This window comes from Eumetopias jubatus, unplaced genomic scaffold, assembly GCF_037043125.1.
Source record: "Eumetopias jubatus isolate StellerSeaLion01/CBP00866 unplaced genomic scaffold, mEumJub1_p1.0 scaffold_10, whole genome shotgun sequence".
NCBI classification, from domain to species: Eukaryota; Metazoa; Chordata; class Mammalia; order Carnivora; family Otariidae; genus Eumetopias; species Eumetopias jubatus.
Window position 1 is genome coordinate 127850696 of NW_028274816.1, and position 26066 is coordinate 127876761.

General features: G+C 56.1%; 1 protein-coding gene across 1 annotated transcript in view; it reads right to left on the reverse strand.

Moving 5' to 3' along the window:
- Positions 1 to 13767: 13767 nt before the first annotated feature.
- Positions 13768 to 26066, reverse strand: part of RTN4RL1 (reticulon 4 receptor like 1) — a 67518-nt gene continuing 55219 nt past the window's right edge. Inside the window, exon 2 of the mRNA XM_028108987.2 lies at positions 13768 to 16827. Within this exon, the coding sequence (XP_027964788.1) occupies positions 15503 to 16827 (1325 nt within the window). The 3' untranslated portion in view covers positions 13768 to 15502. The remainder of the gene's footprint in view (positions 16828 to 26066) is intronic.

Consider the following 26066-nt stretch of genomic DNA (forward strand, 5'->3'; position numbering starts at 1 on the left):
GCCCTAGGAAACTCAGACAGCAATTGCTCTGCCATCCTGAATTCCCTCACGCTCTTTCAGCTGGGTCAGTGAGGGGAGCCTGGGGGTCACTCAGTTCCATTGTAGTCTGGGACCAACCGTGATCTCTCCTTCCGGGGCTGTGCTGCCAGGCTCCTCAGCTCAGTACTCCCTGTCTCTAACCCCAGATGCCTCCTGGCATCTGCTTTCTTCCACATCAGGTACAATGCTGTTGTATTCTTAATGGCTAGGGTTTTATTGCTTAATGAGGTCTGAGCCACAGCATGAAGGAACCTGGGGACATTAGCACCAGGCCTATGCCCCATGCAAAAAAAAAAAAAAAAAAAAAAAAGGCACATCACCAACCGGAAGAACATTTCTGAAAATCACCTTAAAAAAAAAAAAAAAAAGTAGCACCGAACACGTCATAAACAGCTCTGAGCCGCAGTCTGCCAGGCATAAATTTAATCTGTTCTGACCTGGACACAGCTGTTTCCCCCTCTTTTCTTCAGCATCTTCTTCTGAACTGGCAGCAGCCAAGTGCCCATTGTCACTGGCAGTGAGTTTTCAAGTTGAAAGACACTTTAATGAGAGAGTTGGCATCACATCCTGCACCTTGGTGGGCATTGTTCCCTCAGCAAAGTTTTTAGCTAACGAGTTTGGGGTTTTTGATCTCAAAAGCACTGGGGAGATAGGCTGGAAGGCCCAGCGGTGACATTCCTTTGGAGACAAGCATTAGCCAACGCCATTTTCCAGGAGCTGCAGATCTGCCCGAAAGGGGTCTGGAGGCAGACCCCGCAGGAGGGCTGGGCGTGCTGGGCCCTTCCAGCCCACCCACAGCAGCCCCCACCCTCACTCCTGCCTTCTCCCGGAGAGAACCCTGGGACCACTGAGTGTGCTTCTCTGAGCTATGGTGGCCCACCCCTGCTTTTCCAGAAATCATGTTTCTTCTATGTGCAGCCCAGAATTAGCATGGAAATAGAGACATCATTCTTTAGGGGACCTCTGTTGACATCTCCTTCACACATCAGTATTGGGGAATCAGTCCCTGGGCCATGCTCTGAGGAGAGAGGATACATTTATCCTGTCTCCTGGCAGGTGGTACCCGAGGAGCTCTTGCATTGGACCCTGTCGCTACAGAATATCAAACATTGTGGTCGTTGAGGATTCTCCCTGCCAGGCTCCGATGTCTGAGGAGCAGCAGCCTTTCTAATTCTTGGGACTGATATGAACCTTTCAAACCTTTTGCTCTTCCTCTTCTTTCTCCCCCCCCTTCCTTTTCATATTCTTTTCTGTCTGTGTGAAAGCACCAAGCACTGAATGCTGCTAAAAATGAAGGGAGCTGTCAAAAGTCAGAAGGGAAGGGAAAAATCAAAGTCACCCCCGGCGGCAACAGCTGAAAGGCGCGTCGTGGCCCGTCTCCACTCCTCAGTGGGACGGAGAACCTGGGCCAGCCCAACGGCCGCCAGTCTGCGGGCACCAGGGTACTCCCCAGATGATGCGACATCGAAGCTGCTTCCATGCACGCACCTGGCACGCACCTCTGCTCCGCTTAATTACTGGCGTCATTCGATTTCCAAGGAAGCCTCTCTTGCCCACGGATCCCATTCCTCCCTCCTCCCGTGCACGTGCCGTGGCCTCACGTAGACAGTGGGGTGGCACGTCGTGGGGCAACAGATTGTGATTTGGGGGCGAGGGTGGCGATCCCCAGGGTGGGAGGGGTGCGGGCGGAGAGCAGGCGGCACCTGTGATGGGGCCATCGGCAGAGGTGGAGAGGGAGGGGCGATGGAAGGAGAGGCAGGAAGCGCCACACCAAGTGTAAATATGATGATTGTTGTCTCTTTCACCGGAAGTAAATAAATCGGCTCCATGTAGATTCGAGAGGTGGCTGAGGATGCTGTGTACTTAGCCGGCGTCCCGAGCCTGGCCTCTCCAGAGACGTTGATTCATGGCGCTGTCCAGAGCCCGCGGAGGGTGGAGGTGGGAGAGTTATTATCCCTCCGCTAAAGCAAGGGGCCGAGAGAGGCTAAGAGGGCTGAGCGGGGAGCGGAAGACAGCAGTCCCAGCAGCGCGTCGCGTGTCTCCGCCACTAGATCATGCTCCACTTAGAAGCAAGTAATTGTCAGGTAACCTATTTTTCGGGGGCTAATTTCAGCACATGAGGACTTTGTCTCCTCCGTATATTTCTTTGCCTGAAAAATGTATGAGTTTATGGAGCAGGAGGGGACTACGGTAACCATGCACCACGCTTGTCTGGGGAACGAGGGTTCAAGTGCAAGAGATCAGGAGCATCTGACCCAGCCCGGCCCCCAGCCCCCACCTGAATGGATTCCCTTACACACATGGACGAACATTTGGAAGGGGAAATGCGTTGTATATGTGGAATCCTGACGCTTGTGGCCCGAGGTTTCATGAAAATGTAGACCCGAAATTATTTTCTCATTAGGGACATGTTGACCAAGTGTCACGCGGGAGGGCCGCGCCCGGGAGAAGTAGCCAGGTGCTTCGGCCGTGGGTTCTGCTCAGCAGCCGAACTGAGCTGGGGTTTGCCAATTGGGGGGCCTGGGGCGGGGCACAGTGCCTGAGTCTTTGTCGCACGGGCCTGGACCTCAACCCTGACTGTAGGATGGGGAAGCCGGGAAGTGAGGCAGAGGGAGGAGATTCAGAGACGGGAGGGGCAGCGCCTTGCAACAAGTCTCCGCAGTTCTGCCCCCATGTGCTGGACTGTCCGGAACCCTCCGGACCCAGCAGCTCTCCCGGGTGCCAGGAATGGGAGGTGAGAGTAGCCGAGTTGCTCATGGAGCTCTGTCCTATCCGTTACCAAGGAGCAGCCAAAAGGAGGAAACTGCCTGCCATGTCCCCAAAGTCCAATTTCCTCCAGCACCAGCCAGAGTGCAGAGCCAGCACCAAGTCCCGCGCGTGGTGGTGGGGAGGGGGGGGCTGTGGCTCAGCATCTCAAGCGCAGCCCCGCAGGTGGATGCCCACCAGCGCCTCCAAGCACCCGGAGGCAGACACATCTGGGCATGCCCGCCTGGGCATCACTTCCACCCCTTGTGAGTGCACGCTGGGGAGAGGAAGCTGAAGCAAGCCCCGTCCCTGTTTACTCAGCCCAAAGCAGCAGGGCCCAGACTGAGCCCAGCTATACAGGGTCGGCCCTGCGGGGATGGAAGGGTACATGTTTAGCACTGGTGCAGGTACTTGCCACCATGAGAGCTAGCTTACCGCCAACTGCTCCCCCCTCTCCACGCCTCCCCTTCGTTCTCTCCCTTCTCCTCCCCATCTCCTCTCTCTCTCTCTCACTCGGCCTCTCTGCTGAATTCCGCATTGACATCAGCACTTCCAAAAACAACAACAAAGGAAAGTAGGTCACTGGCAGTTCCAGGTCGGAGCTGCGCCCTGGTGTCAGCTGAGTCAGGGGTTCGGCCCATTTCACCAACAGAGGAGAGGGGGCCGCTGCCTTGCAAATGGAGTCGGTTGGTCCTGTATCCTTAGGTGGAAGGGTAGGTATGCGCACCCCCTACTGTGTGCTTGCACCCTGGCTCATGGACGGGTACTGAGGGCAACACTCCACACATTCAGTGTTGGCATTCAAGGGACCCGGGGTACACGCACCTGGTCTGGTGAGTGTGGGGCCAGCCTGCAGAGACCCACGTTTATTCCCACGCATGTATGTGCACGGGCCTGACAGCTCTGCCCTCGCTGCCCTGTTCCTCGGGGGCTTCACACACAAGGTTTCCTCTGCTCTCTCTGGTCATGGAACTTGCAGTTCTACTTGAAAGACTACCCAACACGCTAATTGGGACTCCTGCTATGATTAAAAAGAAATTTCAGATGAGAACCACCATGCCATAGAGCTCAGGAAGAAAACAGCTCTTTATAAACCCAGCAGGAGCAGACTTTAAGGTTGTTTTTTTTCTAGCTTTGAAAGAAACTGCTTCTTGCTATTATTTTGCCTACCAATGAGTCAAGTGCAAATAGCCACCAGGTATGGTCTGAACCATAAAGAGAGGGACACTTGGGAAAAGATAAAATTGCGCCCCCAAACCCTTTAATACAACAACCATAAAGGAGTTATCTCTATAAGCCTAGATCCTGCCTCAGCCAGCACCTCTGGTCTCCTGACTTAAGAGATGCCTCCATTCATTCTGGTTCAGCCTTTGCCCAGGATAAAGCTTTTATGAGCAGCTGAGGGTGAGGAGCACATTTTAATCAAGCTCCCTGAAGTGATTAGCTCTGGAGGTCCCCAGGGGTGGCTGGGGGAGGGTAGGGGGGTTAAGCTGTGGTCAGTAAGAGGCAGGCACAGAGGCGAGGATTGCCTATCTGAATGGTTTCACTTGCAGGGCTGAGCTCATCACATTGATACTTTTAGATCTCATTAGCTTGGGCCCGGGCAGGCCACACTGTACTAGGCCCCCGGGCACCTTGCCTTTTAATGCAGCACCTTTTGTTTCAAGTGGGAAAAAGCCCTCCCAGCTCCTTTCCTGACCATCAGCCCCAGCTCCCAGGCCCCAGTTAAGATTTTAAAACTCTATTTTTATTTTTTTTAAAGATTCTATTTATTTTATTTGAGAGAGAGACCATGAGCAGGGGAAGGGGCAAGGGGACAAAGCAGACTCCCGGCCCAGTGAGGAGCCCTACATGGGGCTTGATCCCAGGTCCGAGATCATGACCTGAGCCGAAGTCAGACACAGCCAACTGAACCACCCAGGCTCCCAAGATTTTAAAACTTTAAGGTTGAACCCAAACCCTCCTCAAAGGGGACCATTTGGCTTTATGTAAATAAGTGTCTCCTTAATATTGCCTTCATTAAAAGACCCAGGAAAAGAACATCAATGTTTGCTGATGGAAAAGTATAACTGTCTTTAAGGGTAATTGGTTAATTATTGCAGATAATTGTCTGCAAATAATGGAGAGGCAGGTAAGAAAGAGAAATGGGGCTATTCAAAGGGGCTCTCGGGCCGGTAAGCAGGCCCCGGGGCCAGAGCGGGGCGAGGCTGGGGCTGGGAGGGTGCACAGTGCACGCCTCCAGGACCACCATTCCCAGAGTTCAGGATTCCCCAGAGCAGTGAAAGTGCAGAAAGATACTGGAGGGCCTACCTGGGGCGGCCAATGTTTATTTGGCCAACTGGAGACGTTGAGAAGCGACAGGCTTCACCAATAGCATTTAGTTTGTAAAAGGCCACCCCCTCCCTTTCCCAACCAAAAACAGGGACACGGTTCTAGAATAAAGGATTATCTCTAGATTGAATAAATTTTGGCTTAATGAAAACCTCGCTATGTTAATATTTCATCGCAAATCTGTAGAATCGCAATCACTGGCTCCCCTGGTCTCCGAACTGGCGTTTGCAAACCGCAGTTCCAGGGAGCTTTGCTTCAGACCAGGGCGGCCCCTTTCTGGAATAGTGAGGAAGCAGGAGCCGGGCTTTAAAACGTTGCTGCTGTCTTCTTCTTGGTCCTTGTTTCACCCCCTTTCCCTTGTGTGAGAGAGCGGGGAAGAGTAGACAGTTTGGTCGAAGCCAAATGGGTTGAAAGGACAAATTGGTCAAGAAAATCTACTTCCACCCCAGCCTTTGTGGCTTTTCCTGCCTGGGTTGCCCCAGGAGCCAGTGATATCAACCCAAAGGCAGAGCGCCACCTGTGGGAGAGGGTGGAGAGCTGCAGCGACACGGAGGGTTGCCTGAAGGTTTGCTTAGGGCGGTCTACACCCCAAGCCTGGAACCTTTCCCAGGGTCTGATGGAAAGCTCTCTCTAGAAACCCGCACACACCCAGAAGGACTTGCATCAAATTCCAAGAGGTTTATGGACACACTCCTCCCTCATTCCCCCAACCCTGGCATGGACTCTGGTTAAGAACCCTAAATCTGGGCAAACATTTCTCATCTGTCATTTCTCAGTCCAATGATCCATTTGCAGTTAAAATTGTAATATTTCACTCAGAAATATCCAAGCAAAAATGTGACCGTTCATATCTTGGTCTCTGTCAGGAGCTTTATTTTTCCCTCATCAATTTTGTTTAAATATAAGAAAACTCTACCTAAATAGATAAAGTAAATATCATTGGCCAAAAATAAATTTAGAATGGAAAAGGCAAAATAACATGATGTTATACAAGAAGTTACCATTGAGGAAATCTGGGTGAAGATATATGGAACCTCCCTGTACCTTTTTTTTTTTTTTTTTTTGGGTGGGGGGACAACTTTTATTTGTAAATAAAAAGTTTTTTTTTTTTAAATGGAAAGGAGTGCTTGGCTGGCTCAGTCCATAGAGCATGCCTCTCTTGATCTCAGGGTCGTGACTTCAAGCCCTAGGTTGGGCATTGAGCCCACCAAAAAAAAAAAAAAGGAAAAGAGTTTTACTAAGATAAATCGTAAAAAGTTATTCTATCACTTAGGATAAATTAATATATGAACCAGTGGTTGCTTGTTCATTTTTTAAGCCAATTTGCTATAGCCAATTTAAAGTTGGATACAAAATTTAAAAATACATGAAAATATTCCAAACAAGGAAAGCAGACATATTTGACTGAAAATTATTATGATGATTTTAAGTTAATTTTCCAAATGAACAAAAACAATGAAAACACAAATTCCTAGAACAGACTTCAAGGTTCATAAAAAACTCTGAATCGAGGCCAAACAGCAATGATCAAAAATGCTTAAAGCACAAAGAGCTGTCAAAAAGGCAGCCCCTTGAGGGGACAGCCAGGAAGTTACCTGCTTTATGTTGATACATAGGAACCCCCACGTGGGAAGATCATCAGCTTCCAGTAGCCCTAGGCCCACTGTCTTCCTTTCCCATGGTGGGAAGAAATCCCCTCATAGCGTCTGCAGGGGGAGGGTTCGTGGGGCAGGGTCTTCCTTCTCTGCTCTCACTATTGGAGTCCACTGCACTTTATGTGGGGTCCTCTCAGAAACAGGGACCCAGCTATAGCTGTCAAGAAACTGTTGAGGGCACCTGGCTGGCTCAGTCAGTGGAGCATGCGAATCTTGATCTCGGGGTTGCGAGTTCGAGCCCGACGTTGGGTGTAGAGATTACTTAAAAATAAAATAAGAGGGGCGCCTGGGTGGCTCAGTTGGTTAAGCAACTGCCTTCAGCTCAGGTCATGATCCTGGAGCCCGGGATCGAGTCCCGCATCAGGGTCCCTGCTGAGCAGGGAGTCTGCTTCTCCCTCTGACCCTCCCCCCTCTCATGCGCGCTCTCTCTCTCTCTCTATTTTCTCTCTCAAATAAATAAATAAAATCTTTAAAAATAAAAAATAAATAAAATAAAATAAGAAAAGAAGGGAGGAAGGGAGGGAGGGAGGGAGGGAGGAAGGAAACTTTTGAAACCACGCGGGCCACCATGGGAGTTTCCTCCACTGCACCCCTATTCTTGGTGGAAAGGAAGCCAGACAGCAGGGGTCCTGCCAGTTCCTTCACTCGCCAGGTTGGTGACCCCAGCGACCTAGTTTGGGAAAGTTTAAGGGGTCAGGAGAGCAGAGAACTGCTAGGAAAAAGTTCTGACTTCTTCTGCAGGGCTCTCGCAAATCAGTTCTTCTGAGCTTGAAGTTCCTGGGGGTGGGAAGGAAGTGATAGGCCCCCCAGTGTTGATTCCACTCTTCGCCATGGGTCATGTGGGATGGGGTCTTCCACTCAGGAGAAGGCAGCCCAGGGCTGGGTTGGGGAAGAGCCGCTGCCTTGGACTTAGAAGCACAGGTTTTAAATCACCAGGAGGTGGGCGCCTGGGTGGCTCAGTTGGTTAAGCGACTGCCTTCGGCTCAGGTCATGATCCTGGAGTCCCGGGATCGGGTCCCGCATCGGGCTCCCTGCTCGGTGGGGAGTCTGCTTCTCCCTCTGACCCTCTCCCCTCTCATGCTCTCTCTCTCTCTCATTCTCTCTCTCAAATAAATAAATAAAATTAAAAAAAAAAATCACCGGGAGGCCCATTTCTCCATCTGTAATGTGGGGATTACAGTCAAATCTTCTCAGAGGTGACACTTCCCAGTTAGTTATGAGGCTGTGTCTCCCAGGGGGCTTAAAAAAACCAGAAATGCTATCCAATTCCCTGGACTTCGGACAGGGAGTGGACGAGGAGGAAACCTCTGCAGGAAGACAAGGCTGTGGCCTGGCGGGAGCCCAGTCAGCAGCTGAAGTGAGCCTGCGACTAAGGGGTGAAGGGTGTCTGAGCGAGAGGCCCAAGGGGGAGTGGGCCAGTGGACACGGTTCCTGACCAGGCCCTGGGAAGGCCGCTGCCAGTGCTGGGCCCAGCGTGGGGCCGGCAGGAGAGGAGAGAGGAGCTAGTAACCCGGTGCCTGGCATGCATCGTCTGTGAGGCTGGGAGGGCCCTTCTGTGGGGTGCTGGGGCAGAGACGGGAAGGACGGCGGGGCCAACCTGGGGTTGGGGGGCAGCTGGGAGGCATGCAGTTCACAGCAGCTGCACCTACAGCAACTTCCAGCACCATACCAGTTCCACCCATCTCCCCTTCTGGGTGTGGAGCTGAGAGCAAAGTGGGGCCCCCCCGGGCTGGGCGTGAGTCCCTTTCTCATGAACTCAAGTCACAACTGGCAGGGACATAGGTGAGGAGGCAAGCTTGCAGCGGCTTCTGGAAAGAGGGCTGGTGTGGAAATTCAGAAAAGTCTGTATCTTAGGCTCACAAAGTGCCAGACGCTCGGTGGCACTTTAAATGCCACAGATAAAAAGTGAGAGACTCTCCAGGTGGCAGACGAGACGAGAGGTCAGGGCCCTAGGGCCTCTGAGGCTCAGATGCCGGGATAAAGAATAAAAACACCTTGGAGACCCCTGTGACCCTGAGCGTGGGGGGAGAATGTCAATGCAGCCCAGGTGGCCTGGAGCCCCGAACTGAGGCACGTGCTGGACAGGCACAGAATCTGTAGATTAAGGCCTAGTGGCCTCTTCAGAACCTCCATGGTTCTGGGAGCTGGACAAGCGCCTTCAGGGTCAAGGCTCGCTGGGAAACTCGGAGGCTCAGGGCTCAGACTACAATCGGCCTCTCATCACACACCTGCTGGTGTCCCTGATGGATGGTCACCAGCGTGTGGGGACAGTGGGTCCTCCGCCCCTCTCCTGACCCCCCCCCATAATCAAATAAAAGGGCTGCTATCGGCTGGCAGGCAAGCCCCTCGTGGAGGGGCACTCTTGTTCCATGGCATTTCAGGGCCTGGTTGGGCTGCACACGTGCTTGGTGACCAGATCTGTGGACAGCATGCATGTCCCACACTCAGTTACATGAGGGACAGTGACAGGAGGTGGTGGCTGAGCGATGTGTGTGTGCCTGCAGGTGCAAAACGTCTCTTTCCCTATTGACCCTCCTGTCTGTCTGTCTGTCTGCATCTTTCTCTGCCTCTCTTTGGTGACCTGACAGACCCATAGGGTTGTGCTTTCTGTCTCCTAGAGACACTGTACGGGTCTCACTCGGAACTTCACCTTCCCTTGCCCACCCAGTCCATGACCCCAGCCCCGGCCAGGAGTCCCTCGCTGGGTTTGTCCTGCTGGCCGCTCCCCACCGAGGCAGTCTTACCTGGAGATGATCCTCGCATCTCTCTCTGGCCGGAGCGGCAAGCGACCACCTGGATGCTCCACATCTCGATTCCAGTCAGCTGCTGTGCAGAGGGCATCACGGTCCGGCCCATGCCTGCCCCTGAACCTGGGCAGTGGAGGCCTCGTGATATGGAGCCGGTTGCCTGGGAGACCTCCCACCTGGTTAGACCTCAAGCACTTGCCTTTCCTTCTTCCTTAGAGGCTGCCTCCTGGGGAGATGGTACTTACAGAGATGGAAGAGTTTCGTGCATCTCTCGCTTCCTCTCTGTTTCCCGAGGCCCTGAGAGGGAGCGGCAGAAGCTGTGGCTGGCCGGGCCCCCCCCTCCTCCCCGAGATGCCTGGGTGAAAGAGGAGGGGCGGCGTGGAGTCACAGCCAATTTGGAAAGCACTGTGACCCAAGCAGATTTTGCAGCGGTCGTGTCAAATTCGGCCATTCAGGCGTGCCATCAGTGTGCGCAAACAGAAACCCGTGACACAAAAGGCACAGCCCTTCCCACCCTGCCAGTGCTTAGAAACTCCCGGCTCTAATGAGAAATGAGAGCTGAAAGGAGAGACATGGGCAGCAGGCCGCATCAGGGCAGGCTGGAGCCATATCTTGGAGGAGGCTGACCCACTTCTTTTGGAGGTAAGGGGCCTTGTGGACCAGCCCACTGAAATGCCACTCGAATTAGCCACTGCTCCTTACACAGGGCTCTCCTTTGTCCTCCCTTCTCCCTCGTTCCTCTGGGAGGGAGGCCTGTCAACGTGGCACCGTAGCTACTCGCTTTGCTTCTGGGGCATCCTTGGTCCCTTCACCCGGGGGACATTTTAGGGCCATAAAGCTCCCTGAGTCCAGCGGCCCCCTTGAACGAGACTGGCGAGGACAGTCTGAGGGAGAAGGTACAGGTGGGCACGCCTTGCACTGAGCCTCCCTTTTTTTCCTGCCTTTTTGATTGTGTCGTGAGTTATTTAGCCAACAATAGATGTTTATGTATATTTTTTTAGAGCTTGTATTTATTCACAGCCTGCAAAGGGGAGACTGTGAGATTTATTCCGAAAGCACAGTGAGTTAAAAGGGACAATTAGGGGAGCAGAAAGAGATATCGAGCATGGAGTTGTGAAGGATATTTTAATGCACAAAGGGTTCTTGAGATATTTTCCAAGTAGACAGAAGGTATAAGAAAATTGGCCCATTACAAGCTGATAGTGGGGGATTGGTGACACAGGGTGGTGTAACGGCTGACATGCTAAACTCCTAGTTGAGGAAGGTGAGTCCAGAGAGCCAGACTGGGAGGAGATGAGCCAGAATGTCACCACGGCTGGGTCAGCAGGCTCAGCAACACGTGTTGGCCCAGACCCCATCGAAAGCTACATGCACCTCAGTCAATCAAAGGATGTGCACAGAGAAAGGCTGGCATCCTCTGGGTCTGTGTGGAGTAGGGCCCTGAGGAGCCGGGTCCCAGAGGGGAGTTCTGGACTGATGGGGACAGCCTGGGGAGGCGGTAAGACTAGGAGGGAAGATTTGCTGCCGGCTCCAGGGAGCCCTCCCAGCAAACTTATTCTCTCTGACCCCTGGGCCCTGCCTCTTGTCCTCCAAGAAGCTTTCCGGACCCCCATGCCCTGGCTCTCTCAAACTTGCCAACAGGCCTTCTGGAACTGCATTCACCATGGTGGCAGAGTGCTGGGTGATTAGTTAGGTGACAAGTAAACATTTGCTAAATGGGATTCTTGGCTCCCTAGTAATGAACAGCCCCTAGCAGGAGAAAAAAAAAGGGGGAGATGCTGTGTGGAGGGTTCTAGGGATTGCTGATGGTCAGCCAAAGTGGGCACAGGTAGAGGTGGCCATGCCTGGAGGCAAGGGAGGGGCCGAGGGCTGAGCCCTGCGTGGATGGGAAAGGAGGGAGCACGGGAGACAAAACGGCTATGGGGTACTTTCCGGGCTTGGAAGCAGCAGGTGTCTGGGAATGGGACTGTGGCCCAGGCAGATTTCCAGGGAGCGCTCCAGCATGCTGGCACAAGGGAAGGATCTGGCTGAGCAGAAGAGGCAAGTTAGGATGATGAAACCCACTGTTGAGGAACATTGGCAAGCACGCCACGAGTGGGGGACACGTGCTCGGAGAGATGCTGGGGGTGTGGGGTAGGGAAGAAGACCGCAGAGGGGGCCATACCTCCACTGCAGAGTCAAGTCCAAGTCCCTGAGTAGGACTCCCCCCAACCTTCCTCTTGCCAGGCTCGCCTCCCACACCTCTCCCCATAGGATTCCCAGTCTTCAACTCACAGCTCTTTGCTGGTACCCCAAAGCAGCATATGGTGCTGCTGTAACCCTCCAGCTTTCTGCCTCGAATATTCCCCCACCCTCTTCTTTGGCCACGCCCTCATCCTGTTAGAGCCATTGTGTGTCACCTCCTCAGGAAGTCCTCCTGGACCGTCCTCACCCCAATTGACTTTCTCATGATGGGCGGGGTGGGCACTAACAGAGGCACCAATCTCATACCTGTTTCCACATCTAGGCCCTGCACTCCTTATAGGAGAGTCACATCTTCCCACTTTTATGTCCCCAGAGCCTGCGCCAATGGCGGGCACGTATAGGCCTTTGATCAGCAAGTGTTGAAGGGTAAGGAGGCAACTGAGCTCTGGGGTCAAGGGAAGAGCTTCTGTGATGAGCCGCTGAGACCACCAGTGGCCACCCAGACCCTCCCACAGGCTGCCACCCCTCCCCCCCCCACCGAGTGGACTGCTGTGTGGTAGGAGGGGAGAGAGGGAGGAGACGGCTCTCTCCCAAGGCTCAGGGAAAGAGCCGAGAGCAAAGATGGCAGAGGGGCTGGCCCCACTAGGAACAAAAGAGGAGGGCAGGGTTCCCAGGGGCAAGGACCCACGTCTCCGGGCCTGACCACCCAGGAGGGATACTGCGTCTGGTGACCAGGGAGGTCTAGCCCCTGACTTGTCAACTTGCTCTGGTGCTTTGGGCAATGGTGTCATCGTTCCTGCATAGCATGTGGACTGCCAAGTGACAAGTGATGTCATCCACAATAGAGCTGCTTTCATTCCCTCCACCTCTCAGAGGAGAAAGCTGCTAAAAATACACCTGGCGTCCTGCGCCCCTCTGCTTCGCCTCTAATAACAGTCGGCAACCAGAGACTCTGCTGCACTTGACAGAAGCGGATCATTTATAAAACATTAGCATTTCTCGTACTGACATTTCACTTTCATATTACAGGACTTAGTCTTCTAAAAAAAATTTAATAAAGTGCTTGGACTCGATTTTCCCACTGAGGGCTTTGCTGTCTAATGTTGGAAATGAAATCAACAACAGGACAACATCCTCGGGTTCTGAGGGACAGCTGGGCCCTGGCACCGGCCTGGGAGAGCACGCACTTTGCTCTGCGGTCCCCACTCCTGTTAGTGCGGGTTTCAAGCCTTGTACCGAGGCAGATTTGTTTAGTTGCGCCTGGAAACCCAGCCCTCCCCTCTCTATCTGGAGAACTGCCTCGTTTCGCTGAAGCAGGAGAGGCAGGTGCAGCCTCCAGACCCTCTCTGCTGCTGTCTGGGTGGGTCCCCGGCCTCCTGGCAACCCCTCTGGGCCCCAGGAACCGGCAGCTCCCTTCCAGCCACTCCTGAGCCCCCTAAGAATCCACAGCTCAGCTGCTGCGGGTGAGGCTCTTGGGAACAGACCAGGAAGGATCCAGGACCAGCCTGCTCCAGGGAGAGCCGCAGAGATTGGGCCGACCCAGCACAGCCAGGCTGTGGGAAGTGAGTCATGTTCTGTGAGGCTGCGGGAAGAATCCTAGCACAGAGAACAAGTGTGTGTCTGTGTGTGTGTGTGTGTGTGTTCGCACGCGTGTGCACACATGCATCCCAGTGAGTCAGTGTGCCCCTACCCCATATGGCTCCTCCCGCCAAAAAACTGTGCTGTGCCCGGCCAGACTCGCCCACCCCACAAAAGCCTGCGATCTGCCACCACTTCAGGAATGCGGAGTTAGGGGCGCCTGGGTGGCTCAGTAGTTAAGCATCTGCCTTCGGCTCAGGTCATGATCCCAGGGTCCTGGGATCGAGCCCCGCGTCGGGCTCCCCGTTCCACGGAAAGCCTGCTTCTCCCTCTCCCACTCCCTCTGCTTCTGTTCCCTCTCTCACTGTGTCTCTCTCTGTCAAATAAATAAATAAAATCATAAAAAAAAAAAAGAAAAGGAATGCAGGGTTAGGAAATGAGAAACAGGGTTCTTGTCCAAGAGAAATTTTTTTATTATTATTTTCCTCTCTTGACTGGATTCAGTGTTTCTTGCTCCTCACACACATCCTCTCTGGTGGGGAATTTGGGTTTGTGCAAAGCTCAGAGGAGCTTGCACCTGCCGGGCCCTGGCCAGCAGCTTGGCCAACCTTGACTGGAGCCACTGTCCCCTCGCTGGGCTTGACTGTTCCATGCCCTGCACGTCCCCACTCCTGACCCCTGAGTCTGGCCCCCTCCCCCACCTCTGCCCATCCCTGGGCGTCTTCAGAAGGGCCAGGAGGGATGGGGCCTCTGTAATGCAGAAGTGCCTGAGATGGTTCTTGAAATGCCCTCTTTGTTCCCCTTCTGCTAAGGCCACCTGATGCTTTCCCTCCTGCCGCCTACACAGGACCCTTGCTGGGATGGCCATCAAAGAGCCTCAAGGAAAAATTCAGCAGCTGAGCCATGCTGGAGGCCTGGGCTCATGCCCAGAGTCTCCCTGGCCTGTCCAGACCGTCGCTGGCAAAAACGCTAGGCTGATGACACTGCCCAGCCTGTTGGGCTAACACTGTGGATGCTGCCTGCCCGTCGGCAAAAAAGACCCAGAGCCCCTTCCGTCCCCTTCTCCATGAAGCCCGTCCCCAGGGCCTGGCTCCCTGATGTCCAATGAGCTGCTTCTCGCTTCTCGCCCTGACAACACCTAGTACAGTGGGGGTGATGGGGTGCTCTGGGGCGGCAGCCGGACTTGTGTTGCATATAAAAACAAGGTGATGCTCTAAACATCGAAGAAGATTGGTCCCCTGAAGTGATTCTTGCTGCCTCCCCTTCTTCTCCCTGGCCCTTCCCACTGACCGTTTGCCCTAGGCCCTGGCAAGCACAGGTTACAACGGGGACTGTTGTTGCCAGGTTGGGATTCTAGACAAAAACCCTGTAACTCTTTTCTTGCTAGAAATCACCAATACAATCCTTAGTTCAACAGATATAGTTTTCCGTATAGCTTATAAACATGAGAAGACATACAGTTTGGGGGGGGGCCCTGGGCCTTTGTGTGTATATATATGTGGAGAGTGCGTATATATATATAAGTGGACATAGCTATAAAACTGCACCTCCTGTGAGAATCTCCCTGCACTTGATGCAGTTCTGAATTTCAGCCTCTGATGATCTTTCCTTTGGTAATTGGTTCTTGGAGCCCAGCGGCTGGGCCTGGGTCGGCCAGGGCTGCCTGAGACATCAGGAATGAGAGGCATTACCCCCGAGGGAGGGGCTGAGGGTCGGAGTGAGGGCAGGTAGACTCCGTGGTCTCAGGCAAGAGCCAAAATACCAGCTGGTTCTGCGTTCCCAAGCGGCTGGGACACCCAGCCTCTTGGGTGAGCCTCGGCTCTTCTCCTCTGAGTTCTGCTTTGTCCAGGGATGGCGGGGGGCCCTTCAGACCTCTCCAATGACCAGGATTCCACAGAGCCCAGCTCCTGTGGGGCACTGTCCCATTGTTGCTAATGAAGGATTCACTTTGCGGGCTGTAACCACCTTGCTGGATGGATGCTGTCCGTGGGCGCTCGGCAGGGCCTGGCTGGACAGCTGGGTGTGATGTGCTCCCTAATCCCTTCCCACTTTGGGGCTGTACACTTTGGGTTTATAATCCACCGGGCAGGGCCCAGACCACAGCCGAAGACCTTACCAGCCTTTGCCTGAAACCCAGCAGATCCTCCACTTGTTAAAAAAAAGAAAAGAGATTCTGTTCCTTGGTGGACACGTGGCAGTGCTGGGTGCCGGTGCCCCAGGTCCTCAGCGGAGAGTGACCACCAGCCCCAGTATCCAGGCCAGGAGGGAGGCTCCCAGGGAACTGCCCGAGGAGGCCTGCTGCACCCCGCTGGGGGCACGGATGGGGGTCCTGCGGGCACACTTGCCCTTCCTCTTGGGCCGCCCAGTGGGCATGATGTCAAAGTTGAACTTGTGCTGGTAGTCAGGGGCGTAGTCCTGCAGCTCGTGGGCCTGCTTTCCAGTGCCTGCCTTGGACACCTGGTTGCGATTCCTGTGGCTGGTGCAGTTCTTGCCCGGCTTCCGGTGGCCTGGGCGGGAGCCGGGCAGGTGGCCATGCGGGTGGCCCCTGTCCCTGGCAGAGCCGCGGGGCGGGTAGTGCTCCTTGCGGGCAGCCCTGTCGGTGGTGGTGAGCGTGTGCGACTTGATCTGGTGCGGGGAGGCTGGCCCCGTGCAGTTCCGGAAGTCCTCGGCTCTCAGCAGCTTCAGGTCCTGGCCTTGCCGCGCCTCGGGGGACGCGCAGGGGACGGCAGAGCTGGAGCCCCGGAATCTCCGCAGCCATTCCCACAGGGAGTGCGCCCGGCAGCCGCAGTCCCAAGCATTCCCGTTGAGGCGGAGGAACTCCAGGGCTCCCAGGGGTGCCAGGCAGTCGCCCTGCAGCTCGGAGAGACTGTTGTTGAAGAGAAAGAGGGTGGTCAGCCTGCGGAGGTCGTGGAAAGCCTTGTGGTGGACCCACTGCAGCTGGTTCTCGTGCAGCAGTAGCCGGTCCAAGTTCACCAGCCCCCGGAACGTGTCCTGGCCCAGGCTCCACAGCTTGTTGCCATGGAGGAACAGGTGGCTGAGGTTGACCAGGTCCACGAAGATGTCGTCCTGCAGGTACTCGATGTGATTGTCCTGCAGGTAGAGGTACTGCAGGCTGTGCAGTCCACCGAAGATACCTGCTGGAAGGGCGCTGAGCCCGCACTTATAGAGGTAGAGGGCGTGGAGCTTCACGAGGCCCTGGAAGGTCTCCGGCGCCAGCGTCCGCAGCTGCCGGTTGTCGCCAAGGTCCAGCTCCTCCAGGTGCACGAAGCCCTCGAAGGTGCTGGGGTCGATGAAGGTGATGTTGTTGGAGTAGATCCACAGGGTGACCATAGCGGGGCTGAAGTGGCCCTGCTGGAGGAGGGTGATGCGGTTGTTCTGCAGGAAGATGCGCTCGCTGTCCTCCGGGATGCCCTCGGGGATGGCGGCGAAGTTGTGCGCCTGGCAGCTGACCGTCATGGGTGCTGGGTAGCAGACGCAGTCCCGCGGGCAGCCGCCGCCCAGGGGCAGCTCCCCGGCCAGCAGCAGCAGCAACAGTTCCACACAGCACCCTGGCGGGGGGGCGGGGGGGAGAGAGAGCACAGCCAGGTCAGGGTCGGCCAGGGGAGGCGGGGACGGCGGGGCTGCGGGGCTGGGGGACGCGCCGCCCCCCTCGGCCGGGCTCTGTCCTGGGCCGTGCCCAACTCGGCGGTCTGGGATGGCAGCCCCCTGGGGGAGGCTCCTGCAGGGAGGAAGGCGGGGGTCGGGCCCAAGCGGGGCCCTCACCAGGCCTGAGACAAACGCTCTGGCGCTCGGCCCCTGCGGAGGTGTCTCTCCCCTGTCCCGGCGGCGAGGAGAGCTCGGGGACGCGCGCGGTACCCTCAGTCCCGCCCCTAAGCCCTAGCCCCGCCCCCAGGCTCTGCGCGCCCTGCTGGGGTGGGCGTCACAACCCATGGACGCGGCGCCCAGCCTCTGGTTCCCGTCCCAGCTCTGTCACTTACTCCCTTAACAGCGCATGAGCAGGTAGTGCTTCAGACTCCTGGTGTAACAAAGTAAATATATGGACGCCTGAGGAGTCTTTTTATGTATTCTTAATAACAAAGTATGCATGCAAGACACCAAAGTTCAGCTCAAAAGATGTCTCATTTATGGTGCCTTCTGTGTCCTCAAATAATGTGACAGCTCTGTGCCTCAGTTTCTTCATTTCTAAATAGTAGTAGTTGTTCCTTGCGGAGCCGCGAGGATGTGCTAAGGGGACATGTGTGTGAAGGACTGGGGGAGACACCAGGGCTGCCTGGCTTTGCCCCCCACGCCCCATCGGGTCCATCTTCTGGCCCCTCCCCTCTCCGCACCTCACTCCCAGGCTGTGTGCTCCCAGGCTGTGGTTGCAAACCAGGCCTTTTGCCTCTCGACTGTCCGGAGCATTTCCTCTGTAGCTTTCCTCTAATTGGGCATTAATTAGGCATTCGTTAATGGATCCTTAAAATAATTTATTTTCGGATGTGTCCAGCCTGTGGTCGGATAATAGCCCCGTGCTCATTATCGGAGCGGCCTCATTATAGACGATCATCATTACCTGCCTTTTTCCAGGGTCGCAGCTGCCCCAGGCTGCCCGGCAGGCGCGCCGGCTAGCGAGGACAGGCTCCAGGCCGGTAGACCCCCACCCTGCAGGGCCAGGCAGCCATCTCGTCCCTGCCCGGGCTTGGCCTCTTGCCCGTCCCTTCCAGCTTGGCCAGCTGGGCCTCTCGGGGGAGGCTGGGGCCTGGGGCAGCTCAGCTGATTCCTGCTGTGGGCTCTGCCCAAAGCAGGTGGAGAGAACCAACACTCCCCGCCAACTCTCAGACTGGCCCGCTCCCGGCCTCACCAGGGCCACTAGGCCAGGCTCCCAGGCCAGCATCCTGGCCAGTCTCGGGCAGGCCTAGCCACCACTGCCACCCCCTCATTCCTGGCAGAAATGGCATGGTAAATAAGTGACAGCTCCCAGCTGTTGGGAGTTACGGGCTCGCAGAGAGCAGCAGCTGCTTCCCATCCCCCTGTAATCACCCGGCTTCCACTGAACGTTTCCAACATAAAAATCATCACATATAACTTCGTTTTTGCATAATTGGGTTCGGTTGCGATTTCAGAGCAATTATGACCTCGGTGGCGGCGGCGGCCGTGCAGCTGTGAGGACCCTTTCCGGGCCGGGCCACGCTCTAGGTGGTTCCTGCAGTGTCTTCAGTCATTGCGACCACTGGACAGCCTGCAGGCTAAGCCTCAGTTTCCCTCTCTGTAACACAGGTAGGACACGATCGCTTTGCCAGCATGCCCCACGTGGAGGCTCGGGTCTGACCTCCAGGCCCCCATTGCCCACCTCAGTCTGGCAGGGGGCCCCAGCTGTGCAGGGGGAAGCAAGAGTGTGAGCGGCTGGGAGCCTGGACCCCAAGCCCCAGCTGACTTTCCTGGATCCTGCCAGGTGCCTTGAGCCACCGAAAGCCAGGGGTGGGAGGAGGGCCCAACACACACTGGCTGCAGCTTCCACAGAGACTGACACCCCTCTCCCCTCTCTTGCTGGCACTCCTCACCCCTGCCCAGGCTGCTGTCTCCCAGGAACCTTGCCCCAGGGAAGCGCCCCCCTCCTTGCCGTTTGGGGGGGGCGCCCAGGGGACCCCTCCCAGCTCAAGGGCGTTCACAGTACTCACTGTGCTGCAGGGGACCAAGCCACAGTCACAAACCGGTGCTTGTGGGACACACAGTGCCACACCAGACCCGGGGGGTGGGGGCGATGCTGCAAAGAAAAAGGCTTTTCCTGCCCTTATGTCTGGCAGCAGAGAGACACCGACCATGGGGGCAGGGGTAAGCTGTGGCAGGCTCAGCACTAACACCACTCAACATTTGTGCAGCTTATGAAGTTTACAAAGTGCTTCTGCTTGCTCTCCTCTGATCCTCAGCATTACTGTGTGGTGGGGGGTGTTCTCCTGCCCCCCTGACCTGGATGGGGGCAGACAACCCTTCCGCCTGCTGTTGTGGCTATGTATCCATAAGGCCCTGGGGCTGGGCTTCTCTGAAGTGTTCCCTGGGGGGGAAGCTGGGGGCCCCAAGGAGAGCCATAACCTTCCTTAGACAGGTGCCCCAGGGAATGTCGGAGTACAGGGAAACGAGGCAGAGACCCCAGCTTGGATGAAAAAAACAAATGCCCAAAAATCTAAGCATGGGCTGAGCAGCCAGCTTGTGAACACGATTTGGCAGATGTGTGGGGTAAACGCAGGACCCAGGGCAGGAACCCCCCATGTCCTTCCTACGAGAGGGGCCCCGAAGGAGGCAGGGACCCCAGCCAACCGCTAGGAGCTGCTCTCCATCCTTCAGTGCTGCCCAGATGCCAGGGATCCAGGCCAGGGAAGCTGCCCTTGCACTACCTCTGCCTCCTTCCACTGGGCACTGGAGTGGGTCTCCACTGAATCTGCTTCTCCACCCTAGAAGCTGGTCCCATCTCCAAGGCCCTGGACCAGCCCTCCCAGCCAAACTCCCCCACCCTTGGCACCCATGCTCAAGCCAATGGGTGCACTGGTCCTGGATCGTCACCCTGCCAGGTTTCTTCCCAGGGAGGCTGGCACTTGGTCACTACAGCTCTTCCTCCGGCCCCGCCGTGTGCCAGTGGGGGCCCCAACCCCACTGATGGTCTGATTAATGTACCAACAATGAGGCGGGTACCTTTGCCGTGCACTTTAAGATCGCAAATTAGCAGCCGGGCTCAGTGGAGGAGCCTTGCACCCCTTCCCATCTGCCTCCTCAGCCCTCTCCTGGGTGGGGCAGGGGTTGCTCTGCCTGAGGGGGCTGAAGAAAGCAAGGCTGGGCCTCATTCCCCTTTCCTCAGGCTCTCCTCCTCTCCTCCAGGGGCATGCACGTGACTGACCGCTCGGCTACTCCCAGGCCTCCCGGCCTCCCACACATCTAAGCTCACCTGAGGCTCCACAGCCTCATTCCTTCCTTCCTCCATTCAATACTTGCCCTGAGTCTCCGAGTGTCCAATGCGCCAGGGCAGGGAGGAGCCCGGGGAAGAACTGCGCAAGCCCTCATGGTTCAATAGCAGATAGGGGGCCCCCAATCCCAGGCAGTCTGGCCAGGTGCCGGGGCCCAGAGTAGGCACCTAAGGGTGTGTGTGTAAGGGGAAGCTCAGGGAAGGTCCCTGCCGCCCCATGCCACCTCCTCCAGGAAGCCTTCTGCTCCCCTGCTAGCATAGAGAATACACAGTAGAGACTGTATTGTTTCCATGTCCTCCTTCCCGCAAATCCCAAAACCCTTCACCTGCTGGGCAGGAACCTGTAGGGGAGGGGGCGAGTAGACCTCACCCAGTCTACTGAGCAACCCCAGATGTGCTTATGAATGGGCCTGTGGGGCTGGACCTGGCGGGATGGGTGGGAAGGGCATAACAGGCAGAAGGCACAGGATATGCAAAGGCATTGAGGTGGGGAAACAGGCCGTGTGCCCCCACCTTACCCCAGACCTCCTCTTCTCTCAGCCTCTAAGTAGTCAGAGCTCCCAAAGAAGCTGTAACACCAGCTCTGCGAGGCTGGGGACACCCAGGCCTGGGGAGGCCAGAGAGGTCCCCAGGGGAACCAGCACTGACAGGACCTCTGCTCCAGTCCCAGGCCAAGATGGCCAGAGTGGCAGGGGTCCTGCAGCTTGCCCACCCTGGGAGCAGGACGGAGCTAACCAAGGAGGAGAACCCAGTTCTCATCACGGACAAGGTTCTTTAATGGAACCCTCGCACCACCACACCATCCAAGAGGAAATGAGGCAGAGTGGCGGGGGGGGGGGGGCGGGCGGGGAGAGAGGCTAGCTGAGGCCACACAGCTGGTGAAGAGGGTGGTGGAACAGGCCTCACCCCTGACTTCAAATCCAGAAGCTCCAAGTTGCCAAGGGCAGGCAGGGCAGCCTCATCGGCTCATCATCGGATGGACGGCTGCTCAGCCCTCCCCAGCCCCGCGGTCTCAGCCTTCCCCCTGACTACCTCTCCCTACACCTGTGCAGGGACAGCCCCATGGCCTGGAATCCCCTGAAGGCCCCCAGGCAGGTCTGTGGGGCTCTCTGAGCCTCAGAGACTTGTCAGCCATGTGGCCAATCCTTGTGGCTCTGCAGCCCACCCTCCCTCCGCACAGGCCCGGGGCCCCCCCTCCACCCGCCCCAGCCTTGCCAGATGCTCTTCTCTGAGCCAATCGATGCTAACCAAATGGCTCGGCGGTCAGAGAACAGCCTCGGGCCAGGCTGGCTGAGCTCACGGAGCTACTGGCGCCCCAGGCCACTTGGCACGGTCCCTCCAGGCCACACCCAAGCACACGCCACTTTCTGAAGCGTCCCCCCACCCCAGCCTGGCCCAGCCCTGGAGACAAGGAAGCCAGCCCAGGGAGGCTGGGCTTCCCTCCTCGGCACCCCCCCCGCCCCCCGCTGCAGATGCCTGTGACCCACTTACCCTCTAGATCTCCATCCCTCAAATGCAGTCTGTCCAAAGGTGAGCTGCAGCTCCCTCACCCCCCAGCCTCCTCCACAAGCATCTTCGCATCTTCTCCGCTTCAGGTGAAGGCAGCACCTTCATTCTGGCAGCTCAGGCAAGAACCTCAGAGTCATGCCAACTCCTCTCTCTCTCACCTCATACCCAGTCTGCCGGGAGTCCTGTGCGCTCACCTTCACAATGTACCCGGAATCCACCCATGTCTCCCGGCCACCAGCCCAGCCTGGGCCCCCATCATCTCTCACCTGGCCTATTGCCACAGTCTCCCGAGGGGTCCCCGGGCTCCTGCCCTTGCCCCTACGTGTCGGCTAACACAGCAGCACAAGTCTGAGTCAGAGCACGTGACCCCTCTGCTCAAACCCTCCTTGGCCCCATCATGCTCAGTAAGACCCTCCAGTCTTTACTGGGGCCCTGGCCACAGCCTCTCCTCCCTCGCCCAGCCTCCTTTTGCTGTTTTTCACATGCTGGGTGTGTCCTGCCTCCAGCCTTTGGCTGCTCCCTCCTCCTGGAGCACTGCCCAGGATACCTGCAGGGCCCAGCGTTCAGGTCTCTCCCAGGATCACCTTCTCAGCCAGGCCTTCCCGAGCAGCCTATTTTAAAATAGGGAAGGAGCCCATCCCTGTTTTCCTTTTCCCCTTAATAGTCATCCTCGTCTAATAAATTATTTCATTTATTTATTTATCTTGTTCCTTTTCTGTCCCCTCCCACTGAGTGTCAACTCCATGAGGACAGTGCTTTTGTCTGGTGCATTCCCCGCTGAGCTGCTGGAGCCTAGAGCGGTGCCTGGAACATAGCAGGTGCTCAATAAACATAGCAGTTCTTGTTAGTACCAAGGCCTCTGGTAAGAGCATCCTCGGCCATGGCTCTTTCTCGAGGGCCCCTGGGCCATCATAGGGGGACAGATGGTGGGGACAGCTCTGCAAGGGAAGTTACACACCAGGCCTGTCCAAAGGGCAGGCGACCAACACAGCTTTGCCTGGGACTCGGGGCTTTCCCAGGACTTGGGACTTTCGGGGCTAAAACCAGTAAGTCCCAAACAAACCAGGACAAGTCAGTCACCCTATCTGAGGCCAACACTGTGCCATCCTTCCAAAAACCAAACTCTCTGGGCCCAGAAAGGGGATGGGACACACAGGCAGGCACGAAGCATGAGTGTTCTCTAGACACCCACACCTTAGGTCTACTGTCTGCAGCCCAGGAGGCAGGCCCAGCCTACGCGGAGCCTGTGTGTGCGCATGTGTACGTGTGTGCGCACGGATCTGAGTACATCTCTGTGCATGCGTGTGCTACTGTGTGTTTAGCCATGTATGTATACATGGCCACGTATGCATGTGTATGCAGTATCTGAGTACGGGCACATGTGTGTGCAAGCTCATGTTTGTCTCTGGAGGCCACCAAGGGGGCTGGCAGCCTGGGCCTTTTTCTCCTGCAGCATCCCCGAACTCCAGCCCAGAGAGGGGGCCTGGGTCTGTGATATCCCTGTCTTATCTCGGCACTCACTCTGGCTTTGCCTTTAGCTCCTGCTCTCCTCCCAACATGCTCAATTCCGTACCTTCTCCAGGGTCACTCTCAGCTGGGAAACAGGTGGCCCCTTACTGGAACAGTCCTTGGCTTTTACCTGCCGTGGTGAAGCCCCTGCACAGGCCTGGCCGGGATGCTGTGCTAACTGGGCTGCCGAGCTCTCAGGGGGCCTCATTGGAGCAACCTCAGGCTCCCTGGCTTTGCCTAGCCGTGTCTGCCACCTCCTCGCTGCGGGGTGCCCTCTGGGGGGTGGGATGCGGGAGGCTGGCGCGAGCAGCTCTATAGCCTGGTACTGCCTGGCTTCGGGACCAGCCCCACTGGGAGCACATTTCAGCTAGGGAACCTGGGCAGGTCACTAAACCTCCAAGGCCTCAGTTTTTTAGTCCAGGAACTGGGAGGCCGAGCAGCTGCCTTAGGCATTGCCAAGGGTGATGACTGTGTTACCGGTACTGTTATCAAAGGAGCTGCTGCTCACCCCCTCAGTGCTCTCCCCAACCCCAGTGTACCCTGGCTTTCACCCCACCCTACTCTGGTGCTCCCAGACCCCAGAGGCCTGGCAGAGGGACCTGACAGATCAGACACTGAGTCAGGGCTCAGACCCAGGTTCAAGTTACTTCCCTGCCAGGCCTTGGCTGCCCCCAGGACACCGCAGGTGGGGATGGGGTCTTGACCTCTCTGCTTTGCCCTTCCTCCCAGTCCATCCATCTCCATCTGGAGTTGCCAGCTCTCTGCAGAATGCCCCTTCCTTCACCTTGGGAAGCCCCTCTGGGGCTCATAAAATGTGTTCCATGTTACGCAAATTTGTTCCTCGGTTTGGGGGCCCCAGAATCTGGGCTGTGGCAGCCCAAGGCTGACGGCTGTGGGCTTCTGAGATCCAGTCCTTCCCAGGAGGTTTTGAGAAGGCTCTGCATCCTTCCTCCTCCCTCCAAACCCTGGAGCCTACTGTCCCTTCCCCAGAACCACAGTAAACTGTGGACCCACCTGTACCCAGACAGGCTCACTGAAACTGGAATGGTATCTTAGGTGTGTTTGATGGGGCAGGTGAACCCCTGTGGGCACGGGACAGTCCCCAGGGGCAAGCATCTACTGCCTGCCTGGGGGTCGCTGAGGGGTTGTGAGGGAGAGAGAGTAGGGGTGGGGATCTACCAAATCCCGACGGCCCTGACATTGGCTGACAGAAAACAGGAGATAGGACGCAGCCTGTGAGAAGCAGGTGCAGAACTCTCTTCCAGGAGCCCTTGTTCCTAGTTCCTGGAACAGCACCCTTTCCTTGTCCGCAAAAGGCATTCAGAACTCACACCTGGGGTATCGGTCACCTGGTCACCCCATTCTGAACCTGTCCCCTGACTCCTTCATTCATACCCAAGTTCACTCTGTGCTTGGTGCTGCAACAGCACGATCCAGCTCCTTCGCTCACGGGGCCTACACGTTCCAGCAGGGAGATGATTAAGCCAAAGGACCAGACAAGACCAAACTGACAAACGGCGGTAGACACTGGGGACACAACAAGGGGGTTAAGACTGAGACAAACGGGGGCACCTGGGTTGTTTAGTCCGTTGAGCGTCTGCCTTCGGCTCAGGTTATGATCCCAGGGTCCTGGGATCAGGCCCCACATCGGGCGCCCCGCTCACGGGAAGCCTGCTTCCTCTCCTCCCCACTCGTGCTCTCTTTCTCTCTCTCTCTCTCTCTGTCTCTCAAATAAATAAATAAAACCTTTAAAAGAAAAAAAAAAAAAACAACTGAGAGGGCACCTGGGTGGCTCAGTGGGTTAAGCGACTGCCTTTGGCTCAGGTCATGATCCTGGGGTCCTGGGATCGAGCCCCACATCGGGCTCCTTGCTCAGTGGGGAGGCTGTTTCTCCCTCTCCCTCTGCCTGCCACTCCCCCTGCTTGTGCTCTCTCTCTCTGTGTGTCAAATAAATAAATAAAATCTTAAAAAAAAAAGACTGAGACAAATGGGGGGGCTGACATTAGTTTGTGTGCTCATGAAGGGCCTCCCTGAGCAGCGACACCTGAGTTGAAACCCAAAGGAAAAGAAGGAGCCAAAGAACAGAGGGAATAGCAGGTGCAAAGGCCCTGGGACAGGACCAAACTTAGTATAGATGAGGGAAGAAGGGCAGGGCAGGGCGGGAGATGCAGTCAGAAAGGCAGGAGGCGGGCTTTGTAGGGACTTGAAAGCCTCAGTGGAAGAGTTTGGATCTAATTCTGGGTATGGTGAGCAGCCATGGAAGAGCCTGAAGTGGGAGCAATATGATGGGATTTGAGAGACTGCTACTGGAGCATAGATGGGGGGTGGGGGCAAAAGGAGGCACAGGGCCATGGAGTCAGAGAGCAGTGGACAGAATGAGAAATGTTTAGGATGTAGACTTGGCAGGACATAGAAGTGGACCAGTGTGAGGGATAGAGGTTGGGAGGGACCTGGAGTGGCTCCGGAGGATGAGGGTACAGTGAGACTGGAAGAGCCTGGGAAAGCAGGCTCGGGGGCCAACAAGAGCTCCGTTTAGGACACACGAAGTCTGTGGAGCCTTACAGGGCTGTTTAACTGGTGGCAGGTGGATACACCAAACTGGAGGTGAGAGGCACACTTGGGAGTCACGGGCGTAGAGATGGTATTTAAATCTGTGGGAAAGGACAAGTTCACCTGTCAAGAGAGGGGAACCAGGATCAAGGCCTCCCGCAACACAATTCTGGAATGTAAAGGAGAAGGAACAGCCAGCGGTGTCAAAGGAAAGCCATGGTGCCTGGTGTGACGGAAGCCAAGAGTGTTTCAAGAAGGAAGGTGGACTCCGCCATGATGAGGGCT